Source organism: Gigantopelta aegis, chromosome 10 (assembly GCF_016097555.1).
Source record: "Gigantopelta aegis isolate Gae_Host chromosome 10, Gae_host_genome, whole genome shotgun sequence".
NCBI classification, from domain to species: Eukaryota; Metazoa; Mollusca; class Gastropoda; order Neomphalida; family Peltospiridae; genus Gigantopelta; species Gigantopelta aegis.
Window position 1 is genome coordinate 13,673,013 of NC_054708.1, and position 14,499 is coordinate 13,687,511.

The window sequence follows — 14,499 nt, forward strand, 5'->3', positions numbered from 1 at the left end:
ATATATTCGTTTGCAACCACCTCTTAATTTTACTTTGAAAGGTCCTGTATAAGCCACAAGGTATTAATATACATAAGCTTACGTCACGTCAATAGTTCATGTTTATGACCTTTTGTATATTCAATTTAGATTCTCTCCTCGCACCTCTCTCTCTGTCTCTGTCTGTCTGTCTGTATGTCTCTCTCCCTCTCCCTGTGACCCTCTCCTCCCATCTCTCTCTCTCGTTCTCTCTCTATCCCTCTCTGTCTCCCTCTCCTTCCATCTCTCTCCCTCCGTCTCCCTCTCTCTCTCAATCTCTCTCAATCTCTCTCTCTCAATCTGTCTGTATCTGTGGCTGTCTTTCTGTCCGTCTCTTTCACAAATTAGGGCGACAAAATGGGCCGTAACAGTACCGTTTCCATTTTAGGATTATATTCCCAGAGACCAAGGAGGAGGGGGCGGGAAATGCCGAATTTGAAAACCTAAACTTGAAACGTTTCCTAGGGATACCCCACCCCCCACCCCTCTACATGTTTGGGCATCAAATTGATACTACCCGGGCCATCGCACATATAATCGTAATATTTCTTCTGTCACAATAGGCCATTCCCGTTGCTGTTCTCGTACCGTATAACGTCGCCTTAATGTTTCAGGGGGCGGGACGTAGCCCAGTGGTCGGTCTGGGATCGATCCCCGTCGGTGGGCCCATTGGGCTATTTCTCGTTCCAACCAGTGCACCACGACTGGTATATCAAAGACCGTGGTTTGTACTACCCTGTCTGTGGGATGGTGCATATAAATATTATCCCTTCCTGCTAATCGAAAAGAATAGCCCATAAAGTGGCGACAGCGGGTTTCCTCTCTCAATATCTGTGTGGTCTTTATCCATATGTCTGACGCCATATAACCGTAAATAAAATGTGTTGAGTGCGTCGTTAAGTAAAACATTTCCTTCCTTCCTTAATGTTTCATTTACGATATTTCCATGGTAGAATTAAAACAATTAAATATTTTGACATTATTTGTTCTTGGCATTACCAGCAGGCCTAAAAACCCTTAATTATTTCTGTGTATCCCTGACCCACTCCATGTCACAAATATACTCCGCGGGCCCTGTTAAAAACTGATACCTCCTACCAAGGACTCTTTTTTTGTTTCTTTCTTTTTTCTTTCTTTCTTTTTAAGGTAGAATTTCCGGATAACACAAGCCAAAGTGTTTTGTGTTCAGTGTGACCTTTCCGTCTGTTTCAAAGTTCTCTTTTTCCTCGAGCCGTGAAAAGCCTGATTTCGCGATATAGAGATCGTATCAGTTCGTCGCCTGCCCGAACAGTCGCCGTAAATCACTGTAAAGACAAGTTAAATATCCCCATGCTCGTAAGTCTATCCCGAAAGACACGTTTAGTTACTCGAGACAGTTTTATTCTCAATGTTTTTGTTCCTCGGAATGATTTAGTGCCCAGTTACAAGTGGTGCGGCCTTGCGCCGTTCTTTGGCATCCAGAGTGATTGGCCCTTGGCCCTTACGGAAAATACTCACGAAGAAAACCGGAAACGTTAAAAATGTATACTCGACAGCACGAACTCGCGTGTCCTTTCTTTTTCTTTTTTTTTCTTCTTCTTCTTGTTCTTCTTTTCTTCTACTTCTCTTTTCATTTATTAAGTGGTATCAAATAGTTTAAAGGGACATTCCCGAGTTTGCTGCATTGTAAGATGTTTCCGACTAATAAAATATTTCTACGATTAAACTTACATATTAAATATATTTTCTTGCTTAGAATATCAGTGTTTGTATATTCAATGTGTTACTGGTCGTCTTAATATTTGTATGAAACCCAAACTGGATTGTGTCTTCCAAAAAATAGTTTAGGAAATACAATGAAATTTAACCTAGTATTAATATTAGAACAATCAGAAACACGTTTCATATACAGCCACTAATATTGTATGCAGAAATACATATTTGATATGTAATTACAATCGTTAAAAAATCTTTGTTAGTAGACAATATCTTTAAAATTGCAGCAAACTCAGGATTGTCCCTTTAACTAATGTTCCTTAGTTTTTAGCGTTTCACCCCTTCTTTTGTTTTACCTGAATGGCATTCATAACTATGTTTTCTTAAGGTTTGTAACTTGTTTCCATATGTAAAGCTATGTGAATCATTCTTACTGCTTGAGTTTAGTATTTTGTATTGCAGTATTGTAATCAAACCAAATACTTGTTAAATGTAAACAGTCCCGTAAAAACAGGAGGGGGCCGAACTGTGCCACCTTCACATGAGTGCGATATTTTAGGGGGTGTCCATTAGACTATACCCCTTCCATTAAAAATTGTGTTCTCCACTCCAAATATCGTTGCTATAGTTTTATGAGAAATCACGATCAGCCTACATCAAAATACATACTGAAATTGTTAGAAAAATAAGAGTGACGGATAGAGAATATAATTAATGACATAATTATGGTCTGAGACGGTGGGTATGGGTAATTTTTGGCATGTTTCCATTAGAAAACTGTCCAAGCACGCTTGTCGTGGATATTCGCTCGAGAATTCTGTCCAAGACAAATCTGAGACAGTGGCTCTCGATTTATTTCATGCAAGAAACACTTTGGGAGATGGGCATTCTATTCTGTCACGGAATCCAGATACAGATCAAGGGAATTCGCGGTAAAGGTGGGGTGTACCGCTTATGAGGAGGGCTGCAACTGCACTAATGGAACTCCAATATACAACAATACCGGCAGTTTGTTTCTTTCGTTTAATGACACCACTAGAGTAGAGTGGTTTAGTAATCATCGGCTATTGGATGTCAAACATTTGGTAATTCTCACACTTAGTCTTAAAGAGGAAACCCGCTACAATTTTCCAGTAGTAGCAGGAACTATTTTATATGCACAATTCCACAAATAGGATAGCTCATACCTTTCATGCCTTTGATATACCAGTCGTGGTGCACTGGCTTAGACAACAAATAGCCCAATGGGCCCACCAACAGGGATCGATTCTAGACCGACCGCGCATCACGCGGGCGCTTTACCACTGGGCTATGTCCCGTCCTTCCAATATACAACAAATGTGTCATCACTTTACTGAAAAACAATAGAACTGTTGTTTAAAAATTCATCCTCCCATCAAGTGACAAGCGTCGTTCTTATTGGGGCGGGAAGAAGCCCAGTGGTAAAGCGTTCGCTTGATGCGCGGTCGGTCTGGGATCGATCCCCGTCAGTGGACCCATTGGATTATTTCTCGTTCCAGCCAATGCTCCACAACTGGTGTAGCAAAATCATGGTATGTACTATCCTGTCTATGGGATAGTGTATATAAAAGATCCCTGGCTGCTAATCGAAAAGAGTAGCTCATGAAGTGGAGACAGCGGGTTTTCTCTCTCAATATCTGTGTGCTCCTTAACCATATGTCTGACGCCATATAACTGTAAATAAAATGCGTTGAGTGCGTCGTTAAATAAAATATTTCCTTCGTTCTTATTAACCTACTCTTGATATTGGGAGGGGTTAAGCATGTGCTTAATATATTTGAGCAGATCAAATTACTGCTTCCCCCCTCCCTATGCTGTAGCAAATCTTTGCATTCGGGAAAACAATGGAGAGGGTTCGGGCAAAATGAACTTGCCTAAAAATTGTTCACCATGCATTCTCATCATTCTACTTATACTATTAGTTGTGATCCATTTATAAATGGATAGTGATTCGTTTGAGGCACTGTGACGGAACATGCTCTTAATTTGTTTTCGCCTGTGGCGATATTAATTGTTTTAGAGGGCCGTGTGCAGTTCCAATATGCACTTAAGCCCAGGTGGGCACTTAGTTACGTAATACCTCCGCGCGACCGTGGTCGAGCTGTGCCTAATACACACCCAGCTTAGGTGCGGAGGCCATGTGGCGAGTAGTTACGTAATACCTCCGGTAGTGCTGTTTATGACCAGGGGATTGCTCGCGGAATGGCGACAGCCAGTCTGGTCTTCTAAGAGAAAAATGCGTCTCTGGGAGTTGGGGAAATATATCATGATACGTGAGGTACCGCGTTGTGCCCCCAGGCGATATTCGGCTTTTATGATAAATAGCTAGGGTTTTAGAGATATCGGGGAGAAACATAGGAAGGCTGCAGGGGAAACGGACGTCGTCCACTGAACGAAATATATAAGTTCAGTCCGGACGTGGTATTTATATATTATTTCTGCTCTGTGTATAACCTTGATGTGATTGATGTGACTTTAAATATTTTAATACTGTATTATACCAATATTATTTAGACGGTGCTGCCGGTAATCTGACGCAGTAAACTGTAGGCTCACTGTTCTAAATAATTATTAAAGCTTAGCCAGTCATCCTAGAGGACCTAGGTAAACTGTAGGTTATTGTCTTTATTGTGATAGGTACCAGTATTAAGTCTGTATTACAAGGTTACTGAACTAGTAGTAAGGGTTAATTAAAAATTAACCAGTTAGGAATAGAGTTGTAATTCCTTTATTAATTAAGTTCCCCTTGAAGCGTTTCTCAATTATCACACGTGTGGGTGTTGTGTCACGATGAAGTGATTAGCATAGTGTGTAAACTAGACACCTAGAGATTAACTAATTAAGTGATCAGTTCTGGGTTGTTATTATTTGTTGTTGTTAATTAACTACTGCGGCAGTACATTTGTCAGCGTAAGTTAATACAGATTCCAAAGTGTATTATGTTTTTGTTGTGTTTTCTAGTGAACTAAACGTGCTATAATAATATATACTTTATATAAGATCTTATCTCTGATCATACCTAGACGAGCCACGCGGGTTGAACTGCCCGTTACAGAGAGATCTAATAGATAGGAGAGTTAGGAGAGATATTTGGATAATCGTGTGTTTCATTCAGTTACGGGTATTATAAGATCCCCGTGACAGGCACTATATAGCTGGTGGTAATGAAAACATGAATAAATGTTTAATCCAGATTCGGGCATAAATTTACGTTTAATTCGGGGGAAAATCAGCATGCACCCTACAAAAATGGATGCCCGTTCGCTTATAAATTATTAAAACTCGTTATGGGTGGGGGCCCTTATGGAGATGCGAACCCAGTACCTACCAGACTTAAGGCCAATGATTTAACAAGTACACCACCGACTGAGGTCGGTATCTTCCTTAAATAAAAAAAAGAAATGTTTTATTTAACGACGCACTCAAAACATTTTATTTACAATTATATGGCGTCGGACATATGGTTAAGGATATAGATATTGAAAGAGGAAACCCGCTATCGCCACTTCATGAGCTACTCTTTTTCGATTAGCAGCAAGGGATCTTTAATATGCACCATCCCACAGAAAGGGTAGTACATACCACGGCCTTTAATATACCATTCGTGGTGCACTGGTTGGAACGAGGAATAGCCCAATGGGCCCACCGAAGGGGATCGATCCCAGACCGACCGCGCATCGAGCGAACGCTTTACCACTGGGCTACTTCCCGCCCCTTTTCCTTAAATTATGACACTTACATAACACAACACTTGTCGACATCGTTATCTTCGTGTATACAAAAATTACCCTAATTTATGGGTGCCACCTTCCTCTCATTTTTATAATTGCATGTTGCTGATTTATGCGCCAGACATTTGGAAGGCGTCGCGAAGGCTGGACGTACCTGTTAAAAACAAGTCAGGTGTAAAAGTTCTATTTAAAAGTGACTGTGCGGTTGTTTTTTTGTCAGGAAGGATCGCGCGTGTTATTGCGATAGACGTGGATATAGAAACGCACAAGACCGTTGTTGAGTCATCTCCAAACATTCAGCAGATAGATGTTATCTCCCTTTGACTTGTCTATTCAAGGGGAAATTATTGCTCTATCAATCAGTTTCCATAGGGTTTTTTTTATTTGGAAGTAGATCCTGAAGGGGAGGGGTTGCGCAGCCTCTCAAATCCATCGTATATCGATGTTTGGTTCCGTGTGTGTGTGTGTGTGTGTGTGTGTGTGTGTGCGTGCATCCGTTCGTGCGTGTGTGTGTATCGCCCCTCATGAGCAATTCATTTGGCCCATGTGGGGAGAGACGTCGACGTAGCCTGGTGGTAAAGCGCTCGCCCAGTGCGCAGTCGGTTCAGGATCGAACCCCGCTGGTGGGCATATAGGGCTATTTATCTTCCTAGCCAGTCCTCCGCAAGTGGGGTAACGAAGGCTGTGGTATGTGCTATCCTGTCTGTTGGATAGTGTAAATATTGCTGCTAATCGGAAAGAGTGGTCCATGACATGGCAGCTGTGGGTTTCCTTTCTCATTATCTCTGTGGTCTTTAACTCACTGTCCGACACCATATGACCGTAATTAAAATGTGTTGAGTGGTACGTCGTTAAAGGTAGGGTCAACTCCAACAAGAGCCTTATGTGTTGGAAAGATGCATACCCGGACCACCAACACATACTGACACTTTAGCAAATGAAAAACGCGTAATTTTAGAGTTAATAAAAAACCATGATTATTCCTGCTAACTGGGGGCAGCCATTTTGTTTCGTTTTTGTGACATCCGGTGGGATAGCTTGGGGCGAAGTGACGTCAGCTCCTGACCATCTCCTGTATGTACAGTGTAAATAAAAGCAGTAATTTTCGACAAGGCGCTTCTCTTTGATCAACCTGACTTGTAAAACAGCATAAATGACGTAATAATATAATAAACTGTTTAACTAAATATATTTCGAGTTGCATTAACGGAAAAAAAAAAGGGGTTATAGTGTTTTTCTCTGTTTAATAATCCAAAGGAAAAATCTACCCTATTACGCCTATTGATATGCTACGTTGGAGCAAAAACGACAACCCACAATACCCAAGTGGTAATTTTCTTTTCTTTGGGACTACGTAATTGGTCAGTTCTGTGTTTTTAGATGGAAAATCTACTTAATCAATAGTTTTTTACAGAACTATTTACAGTAATAAAACCATGTCCCATTACAATTTTAGGGGCGACAGTAATATTCCACAATACTGGTATGTATTTTTGTGTCTAGACAGCGTCAATTAATTGGCTCGTCTGGTTACCAATCAAATACACACCTGCCAATCAGGAATCAAAGGTAGGACGCAACTATCAGCATCGACCAATTAACTAAGAAAACACTCGTGTATCATTTCAGTACGTAGGTTATGCATGGGCAAAACATTGTTAATTGTTTCGACTTGTTGTGTAGCTACTTTGACAATGGTATTTTTTTTGTATTGAAAAATAATATATATAGTGCTGGATATACATACTGTTGGCTTACTGGGATGTGTATTATTACAGAACATTGCAATGTATGACTATTTATCATCCCGCAAAAACCAGGTAGATTGTGTTTCTCTAGTTCTAAGGCTCATTCCTGACGTGACGCGTTAAGTATTACGTAACCACCAGCTCGCCAGAGGGCGTACTCACTGAGATAGTACAAAATGGCTGCGCCCGTTATATATAATAGTCGTCACATTTAACCGTTTTATTAATTAACTATACGATTATACGTGTTGATATTAAGCAATAATGTGCATTATATATCGTTGAATATGCATACCAGGCCAAATGCCTTAATTGTCCTCTCCTTTAAATACAAATACGGTCTCGGTGACAAGGCGGCTCAGTCATTGACCTTAATATACGGCCTGAGAACAAAATTAATTTTTCTTAAACTTTGTTTTCCATATAGCCCCAGTGGCTATAGCAGTTTTATTAATCTCATTAGCCCATTGGCATTTTACAAGATACTTTACCTGACTGAGGCCTATGAACACTGAACGGGATGTCCAATGTTGTTCCTGTTCTCCCGCTGTCTGAATGTAAACAAAAGCCACGTGAGCTAACTGACCGAATCACACCTATTTCTAAGCATCTTTCACAAATGACTTCGAGGTGCTGTGATGGACAGTATGAAATATTCAATGTAAACAAAGTGCACACATCGACAAACTACATCCTCTTTCCTGCCAACGCAGTATAACAATTCAAAATGCAAAGCAGCTCCCCAGCAAAGATTCACATGACAAGAACACTACTAGTACATTTCCTCGCATACATTTCCGCTAATGGGGAGATCATTCTAATCTGTGGTCTATCAAGGTTTGAAACTTTTCTCTCTCAATAACCACTGACTGTCTTGGATAGAAAGTTAAAGTTTATTTTCTTTAACGACACTACTAGAGCTCGTTGATGAATTAATCATTGGCTATTGGATGTCATACATACAGTAATTGTTGCAAACATATTTTATTGTACGGTAATTGTAACAGATTGTCTTCAGAGGAAAACTGCTACATTTTTCTATTAACAGCAAAGGATTTTTTATATGCACTTTCACACATATAAGACAGTACATATCACGGACTTTGATATACCAGTCGTGGAGCGTTACTTTTGATGGGGAAAACCCGATAAGAGAATTAGTCCACTGAGAGGATTTGATCCTTCGATGGAAGCACCTCTAGCGAGTGCTCTACCGACTAAGCTAGATCCCGCTCCGTCTTGGATATAATGTCCAGATACCCCAAATAGCTATGGAGTATGTCCTTATTTAGACATATTATGCATGAAAGTACGTTATTGTAGCCACCAGTTTCACTATGGTAACAAAATACGCCGGTTTCTTAACATAATTCTCGTTTCCCAGTTCAATTTCCAGATTAGTTATGAATCTAATTTTTTCTCTTTTTATTTTTAGCCGATGACGATGATAAAAAAGATGACCCGGATGGCAAGCGACGTCGTAAACAACGTCGAAACAGAACAACATTTAACAGCACACAACTGGCGGCCCTGGAGCGGGTGTTTGAACGCACACACTACCCAGACGCCTTCGTCAGGGAGGAGCTGGCCAGGAGGGTGAACCTCAGCGAGGCCAGAGTGCAGGTAGGGTAGACAAAGATACACGTTTGTTTTGTTTAACGACACCACTAGAGCACGTTGATTTACCTATCATCAGCTATTGGATGCCAAACATTTGGTAATTTTGACACGTAGTTATGAGAGGAAACCCGCGACATTTTTCCTAATGCAGAAAGTGATCTTTTACATGAAATTTCCCACAGATAGGATAGCACATACCATGGCCGTTAATATACCAGTCGTAGTACACTGGCTGGAATGAAAAATATCCCACCGACGAGGATCGATCCCAGACCGACCGCGCATCAGGCGAACGCTTTACCACTAGGCCTGGCACATGATCTAACACATATCACAAAACAATTTAAACTATTTTTTCTTTCTTGCCTACTACAAACTCCTGCCCTTCACATAGTAGTACAAGGAACAATCGTGATATTCTTAATGGCCTTTAATGTTAAAGGTGCATTGTTTATCAAAGGAAAGCAAATTATTTTAAAATCTCATATTCCATTCTTATTTTATTTGAACACATCTGAGAATTTTTATTGCTTTCAAATTTCCTTTTATTCTGAATAATGTTCAGTATTTGTCAGCTATTTATTCAATTTCCTTTTTTATTTGTAGGTGTGGTTTCAGAATCGTAGAGCTAAATTTCGTCGAAATGAGAGGAATCTAATGGCACAGCGTCAGAACGTGTTTGGTGGAAGAAACGTGGAAAGCACGCCGATAGAGCAGCCAATGACACCCCGCCCTTCTCCCATGAACTCGGACTATTTGTCGTGGCCCACGCCCCCTAGCTACAGCCCCGTGACTACGTCATCAAGTTGTGCCTTGGCAAATCACTCCTATTCTCCTTCGCCCAACGTCGGTTCTAGTATAGCTTGCTTACGAATGAAGGCGCAGGAATACAATGTCATGCATTCATCCTATGGTCAAATGCCGCAGTGATCTTTGACCTTGAAAAAAGAAAAGAAAAATATAAACTGTGGCTTTCAACTGAGTACGTGGACATTATTTTGCTCATGGATTTTAAACCCAATTTGCTCATCCGATTGTTTTGTTACAAAAGACACAAGTTTCTTGTTTATAACAATGCATTGATGATACATCATAGAACGTGTGTTATTTATTGTAAACTGTTAGACTGTTTATTGTGCTCTTGCGAGCAAGGTTAATGGCCGAACATCGAAGACATGTTTGTTTTTATATAAAATATCCATTGTTCAGTTGGCCAACAGCAGTAGTATATATATATATATATATATATATATATATATATATATCCAATATTATTCTGAACGGAGGATACACATCACACAAAGAGACGGTGCAAGAATAGCTACCTATGTCGGCCCAGAGCATTAGTCTATGAACGCGTGTTTCTGCGAGAGTTCAAGAACACGTGATTCTGCGAGATTTATGAAATATTAAATATGACACTTCGTGCAGCTTGAAGACTCCGCCCAGGACCAAACTACTGGCCATGCCAGAGATAACGGCAAGGGAGGATATGGGGAGAGGTGACGGGTGGGGGAGGGCATGCCCGAATCTTATAAGGGTGTGGACACCTATAAAGAGTTTTTATGTTCAAATTCAAGCTTGAAGACGAACAAAAGGGATTCTCAGTCACCAAGACCTCCTGCGGTGTCAACTGTTGAACTGTGAGTCTAGGAGTCGTGGTTTCGAGTCTTGACAAAGATGCCTTGTTATCACCATGATATGTACTGATCAGTTTTGGCGTTCAAGGAAACCTTTTTTATGAAACCTTAATTTGCTATATACTATAGCCTTTTTTTCTAAAACAAAATCATATCAGTACATATTGTAACCCTTTACTTTTAGTTCTTTTTTCACTTAGCATTACGAGATCAGGCTGTCAGATGTAAGTGATCGAAAGTGATTTTTATAGTTTCAGTATTACTTAACAACAAAACGGAGCATGGGGAAAATACTGTGTCGCGGATATGTGAACACTTTAAAACATTCGGGAAATGAAAACCTTAAACTGGAATACAAACATACTGAGATGACACATGTAAAGTTTTATAATTGCGACCAGTGATCACATGTTTTGGCATACATTATATGAATTCGTATTAACGAACAAATCAGTTGAACTCTGAGCTATTCTATAGATTCTACGAATCAAACCTCGGAGATATGACAATTGGTCACTGTGATATGTTGGAGTCGAGGTCAAATCCCATAGACGGTTATCGAGACTTGACTTTTAAAATATTCAAATAGCAGTACAGGGGTAAGTTCTGTCAACCGCTTGTCGCTAACGTCCGCTAGACTGGTTTAGCTCTTCACGTTAAACCAAATGGCGACGTTTGGAACCAATCAAATAGTTCGCGAAAGTTAGCTTTTGTTTGCTGGATGACCTTGCCCCAGGTATTACCATGAAACAGTTACTACAACTATTACACCTCTTCATACACCTCTATTTTAGATACTGGAGAATTTTTAACAGACCGACGTGTTTTGATTGATCTATTCAAACTAACAGATCTACCCAAGAATTTTCCCGAAGTTAGTGTGCGTTGACGAACAAATCCGGAGATTTCAAGAGTTTGTAGTTATGTTGAGCTGTTGAATTTGGTCATCGTGGGTTATATACTGTAACCAGCACATGTATTTAAATAAAAATGAATACTAATAGATTGTAAGATAGAAACGAGGAATGAGGGAGAGATAATGAGAGAGAGAGAGAGAGAGAGAGAGAGAGAGAGAGAGAGAGAGAGAGAGAGAGAGAGAGAGAGAGAGAGAGAGAGAGATTGATGGAGGGAAAATAATAAAATATATCGTTATAATAATTTAACATTCGTAATCCTGTAACAATTACTTATATACGTATGAACAATGTTTCATATTTAGATAGGTGACATCATATGAGAGAAAACATATATATTATAGCTCGACCTAGGTGGAATAATACATACACAGTAGAAAGTGTTAGTCGGTTTGTCAACATGCATGGCCATCCATCTATCCGTCCACATTGTTTTATAACTTCTGTTTTGCCTTTTGTCGTTTGATTTTCTGTTTCATGTTATCATAGAAACTATAGTGACAACGATGTGTTTAGTTTGTGAAATTACTGTTAGAAATATGCCAGTAGTCAAACCTGTAAGTTCTGGTCACACAACGAAAAAACCTTTTGTTTTGCAAGTGACCTTTATATGCGAATTAAATGTATTTCTACGTGGAAATATCACTAAAAGTGTTTTGGTTCTTTCTTTCTGTTTTTTTCTTCTTTTTTACAGAAATGTGGTTGAAAGAGATGATAAAACATTTTATAAGAATATTCGTTTTATTGTATTTTACATAGGTTTTGCACAATAAATATGTATCATTTATTAAGGCCTTAAAAAGATTGCGTTTGAGGGAATGTGCCGAAACCAAATTAGGTAGAGTAGGTCGGCCTTTTATAAACAAACATTTACAACAGTTACAACAGTTGAAGTGTGTGTGTGTGTGTGTGTGTGTGTGTGCGTGTATGTGTGTGTATGTGTGTATGTTTGTGTGTATGTGTGTGTATGTGTGTGTGTCTGTGTGTATGTGTGTGTGTATGTGTGTCTGTGTACGTGTGTCTGTGTGTGTGCGTGTGTGTGAGAGAGAGAGTGTGTGTGTGCATATGTGTGTGTATGTGTGTGTATGTGTGCGTGTGTTTGGTGTGTGTATGTGTGTATGTGTGTGTGTTTGGTGTGTGTATATGTGTGAGTGTGTGTGTGTGTAAGTGTGTGTGAGTATGTGTATGTGTGTTTATGTGTATGTGTGTGTATGTGTATGTATGTGTATGTGTGTGTATGCATGTGTGTTTATGTGTATGTGTATGTGTGTGTATGCATGTGTGTTTATGTGTATGTGTGTGTATGTGTATGTGTGTGTATGCATGTGTGTATGTGTATGTGTATGTGTGTGTGTGTGTGTGTATGCATGTGTGTATGTGTATGTGTATGTGTATGTGTATGTGTGTGTATGTGTGTGTATGCATGTGTGTATGTGTATGTGTATGTGTGTGTATGCATGTGTGTATGTGTATGTATGTGTATGTGTGTGTATGCATGTGTGTATGTGTATGTGTACCAATTACACAATCTGCTATTCTCGTCTAAGGCATTCGTGTCGTGTAGCGCCTCCTTTAGCGGAGATTGCAGCGAGTATCACAAAACTGTCTACACTATTTGTATTGACAATAAAAGTTGTTTATAGTATATGACAAAAAAGTACCAGTATGAAAATATATACATGTAAATTATTACAATAGTGGCCTTTTAAAGCTATAATTGTATGGGCCAGATCACAAACAGGACAAATAACGTTAAAAGCATAGGGGATAGTAATTCGCATACACGTGTATCACAATTATCTAGTACTCTGGACCCAATTTCACAAAACATCGTTAGCCTAGTGTTGCACGTAAACGTAAATCTACGACTAAACCACAATTCCTTTTACTATTATAGTGCAACAAATATAGTTAAAAGAAGACATATATATTTTTCTTTTGTGATTAAAATACTTCAGCTTCCGTAATGATGTAATTTTCCGCGTGAATTAGACGCCAAACACGTGTAAACGCACGACCGATATAACTGCTAGTAGCAGACGTAAACTTACGATGTTTAGTGAAATGGACCCCATGACGTTTTTTTCCGAGTTTACAGTTTTGATGTTCTTCATGATGCCAACCATTTTATCCTGTAATTGACACTTTTTTTTTTGTTCTTATTTTGTTTTATTTTTTCATTATTATTTTTTTTTTATTATTATTATTTTTTATTATTATTATTATGTGTGTGTGTGTGTGTGTGTGTGTGTATGTGTGTAATAGAACACAGGGATAGTAAATTAAAAAACGTATTTAGAACATTCTATTTACTTACATCTACTATTAACCCTAAAACAAATGGGAAATAAAACAATATTCCGTAATTTCATCCATATGACAATACGGTCACACGAGACTAGAGTTTGGAAGTAGATAGTTTTCTTTGTCAGTAACTGAAGTGTGTGTTTGTCGTTCTTTCACAAAATATGCCACTAAAACAGTCCTGACTGCTATTGGAAAATGGTCCTTATACTGTTGTGGTTCGTTCCTGGCACTTCCACTGCAATGGTTCATTTAATTACGCGACATTATGTGTGTTCCACGTGGAACACGTTTGTATGTATACACATGTACAATATATTTTGTATGGTGTTGAATAAAGTTTGAGTTGTATGTTGATTTTAGTTTTTTATTTAGGTTGCGGACATATTTCCTCCATCCATAAATTTCATATTTTACATTTCATTTGTAAACAAATGCTAATAAGACGGGAACTTTGTTTTAAAAAGTTTCTTTTGTTTAACGACACCATCGGAGCACATCGATTAATTAATCATCATCTATTGGATGTCAAACATTTAGTAATTCTAACATGTAGTCATCAGAGTAAATCCACTACATTTTTTTTTAATGCAGCAAGGGATCTTTTATATGCATTTTCCCACAGACAGGAAAACACATACCACGGCCTTTGTCCAGTTGTGGTGCACAGGTTGGAACGAGAAAAACCCCTCTAATCAGTTGAATGGATCCACCGAGGTGGCTTGATCCTGCAACGCAAGCAAGAGATCTTTTATATGCACTTTCCCACAGACAGGAAAACACATACCATGGCCTTTGTCCAGTTGTG

The 14,499-nt window shown here is 39.1% G+C and overlaps 1 protein-coding gene across 1 annotated transcript in view; it reads left to right on the forward strand.

The window, feature by feature from the left end:
• LOC121384282 (paired mesoderm homeobox protein 2-like) overlaps window positions 1–12,032 on the forward strand; it is a 59,640-nt gene extending 47,608 nt beyond the window's left edge. The window contains exons 2-3 of the mRNA XM_041514598.1: window positions 8,649–8,836; window positions 9,440–12,032. Coding sequence (XP_041370532.1) covers window positions 8,649–8,836; window positions 9,440–9,763 — 512 coding nt within the window. The 3' untranslated portion in view covers window positions 9,764–12,032. The remainder of the gene's footprint in view (window positions 1–8,648; window positions 8,837–9,439) is intronic.
• The last annotated feature ends 2,467 nt before the right edge of the window (window positions 12,033–14,499 follow it).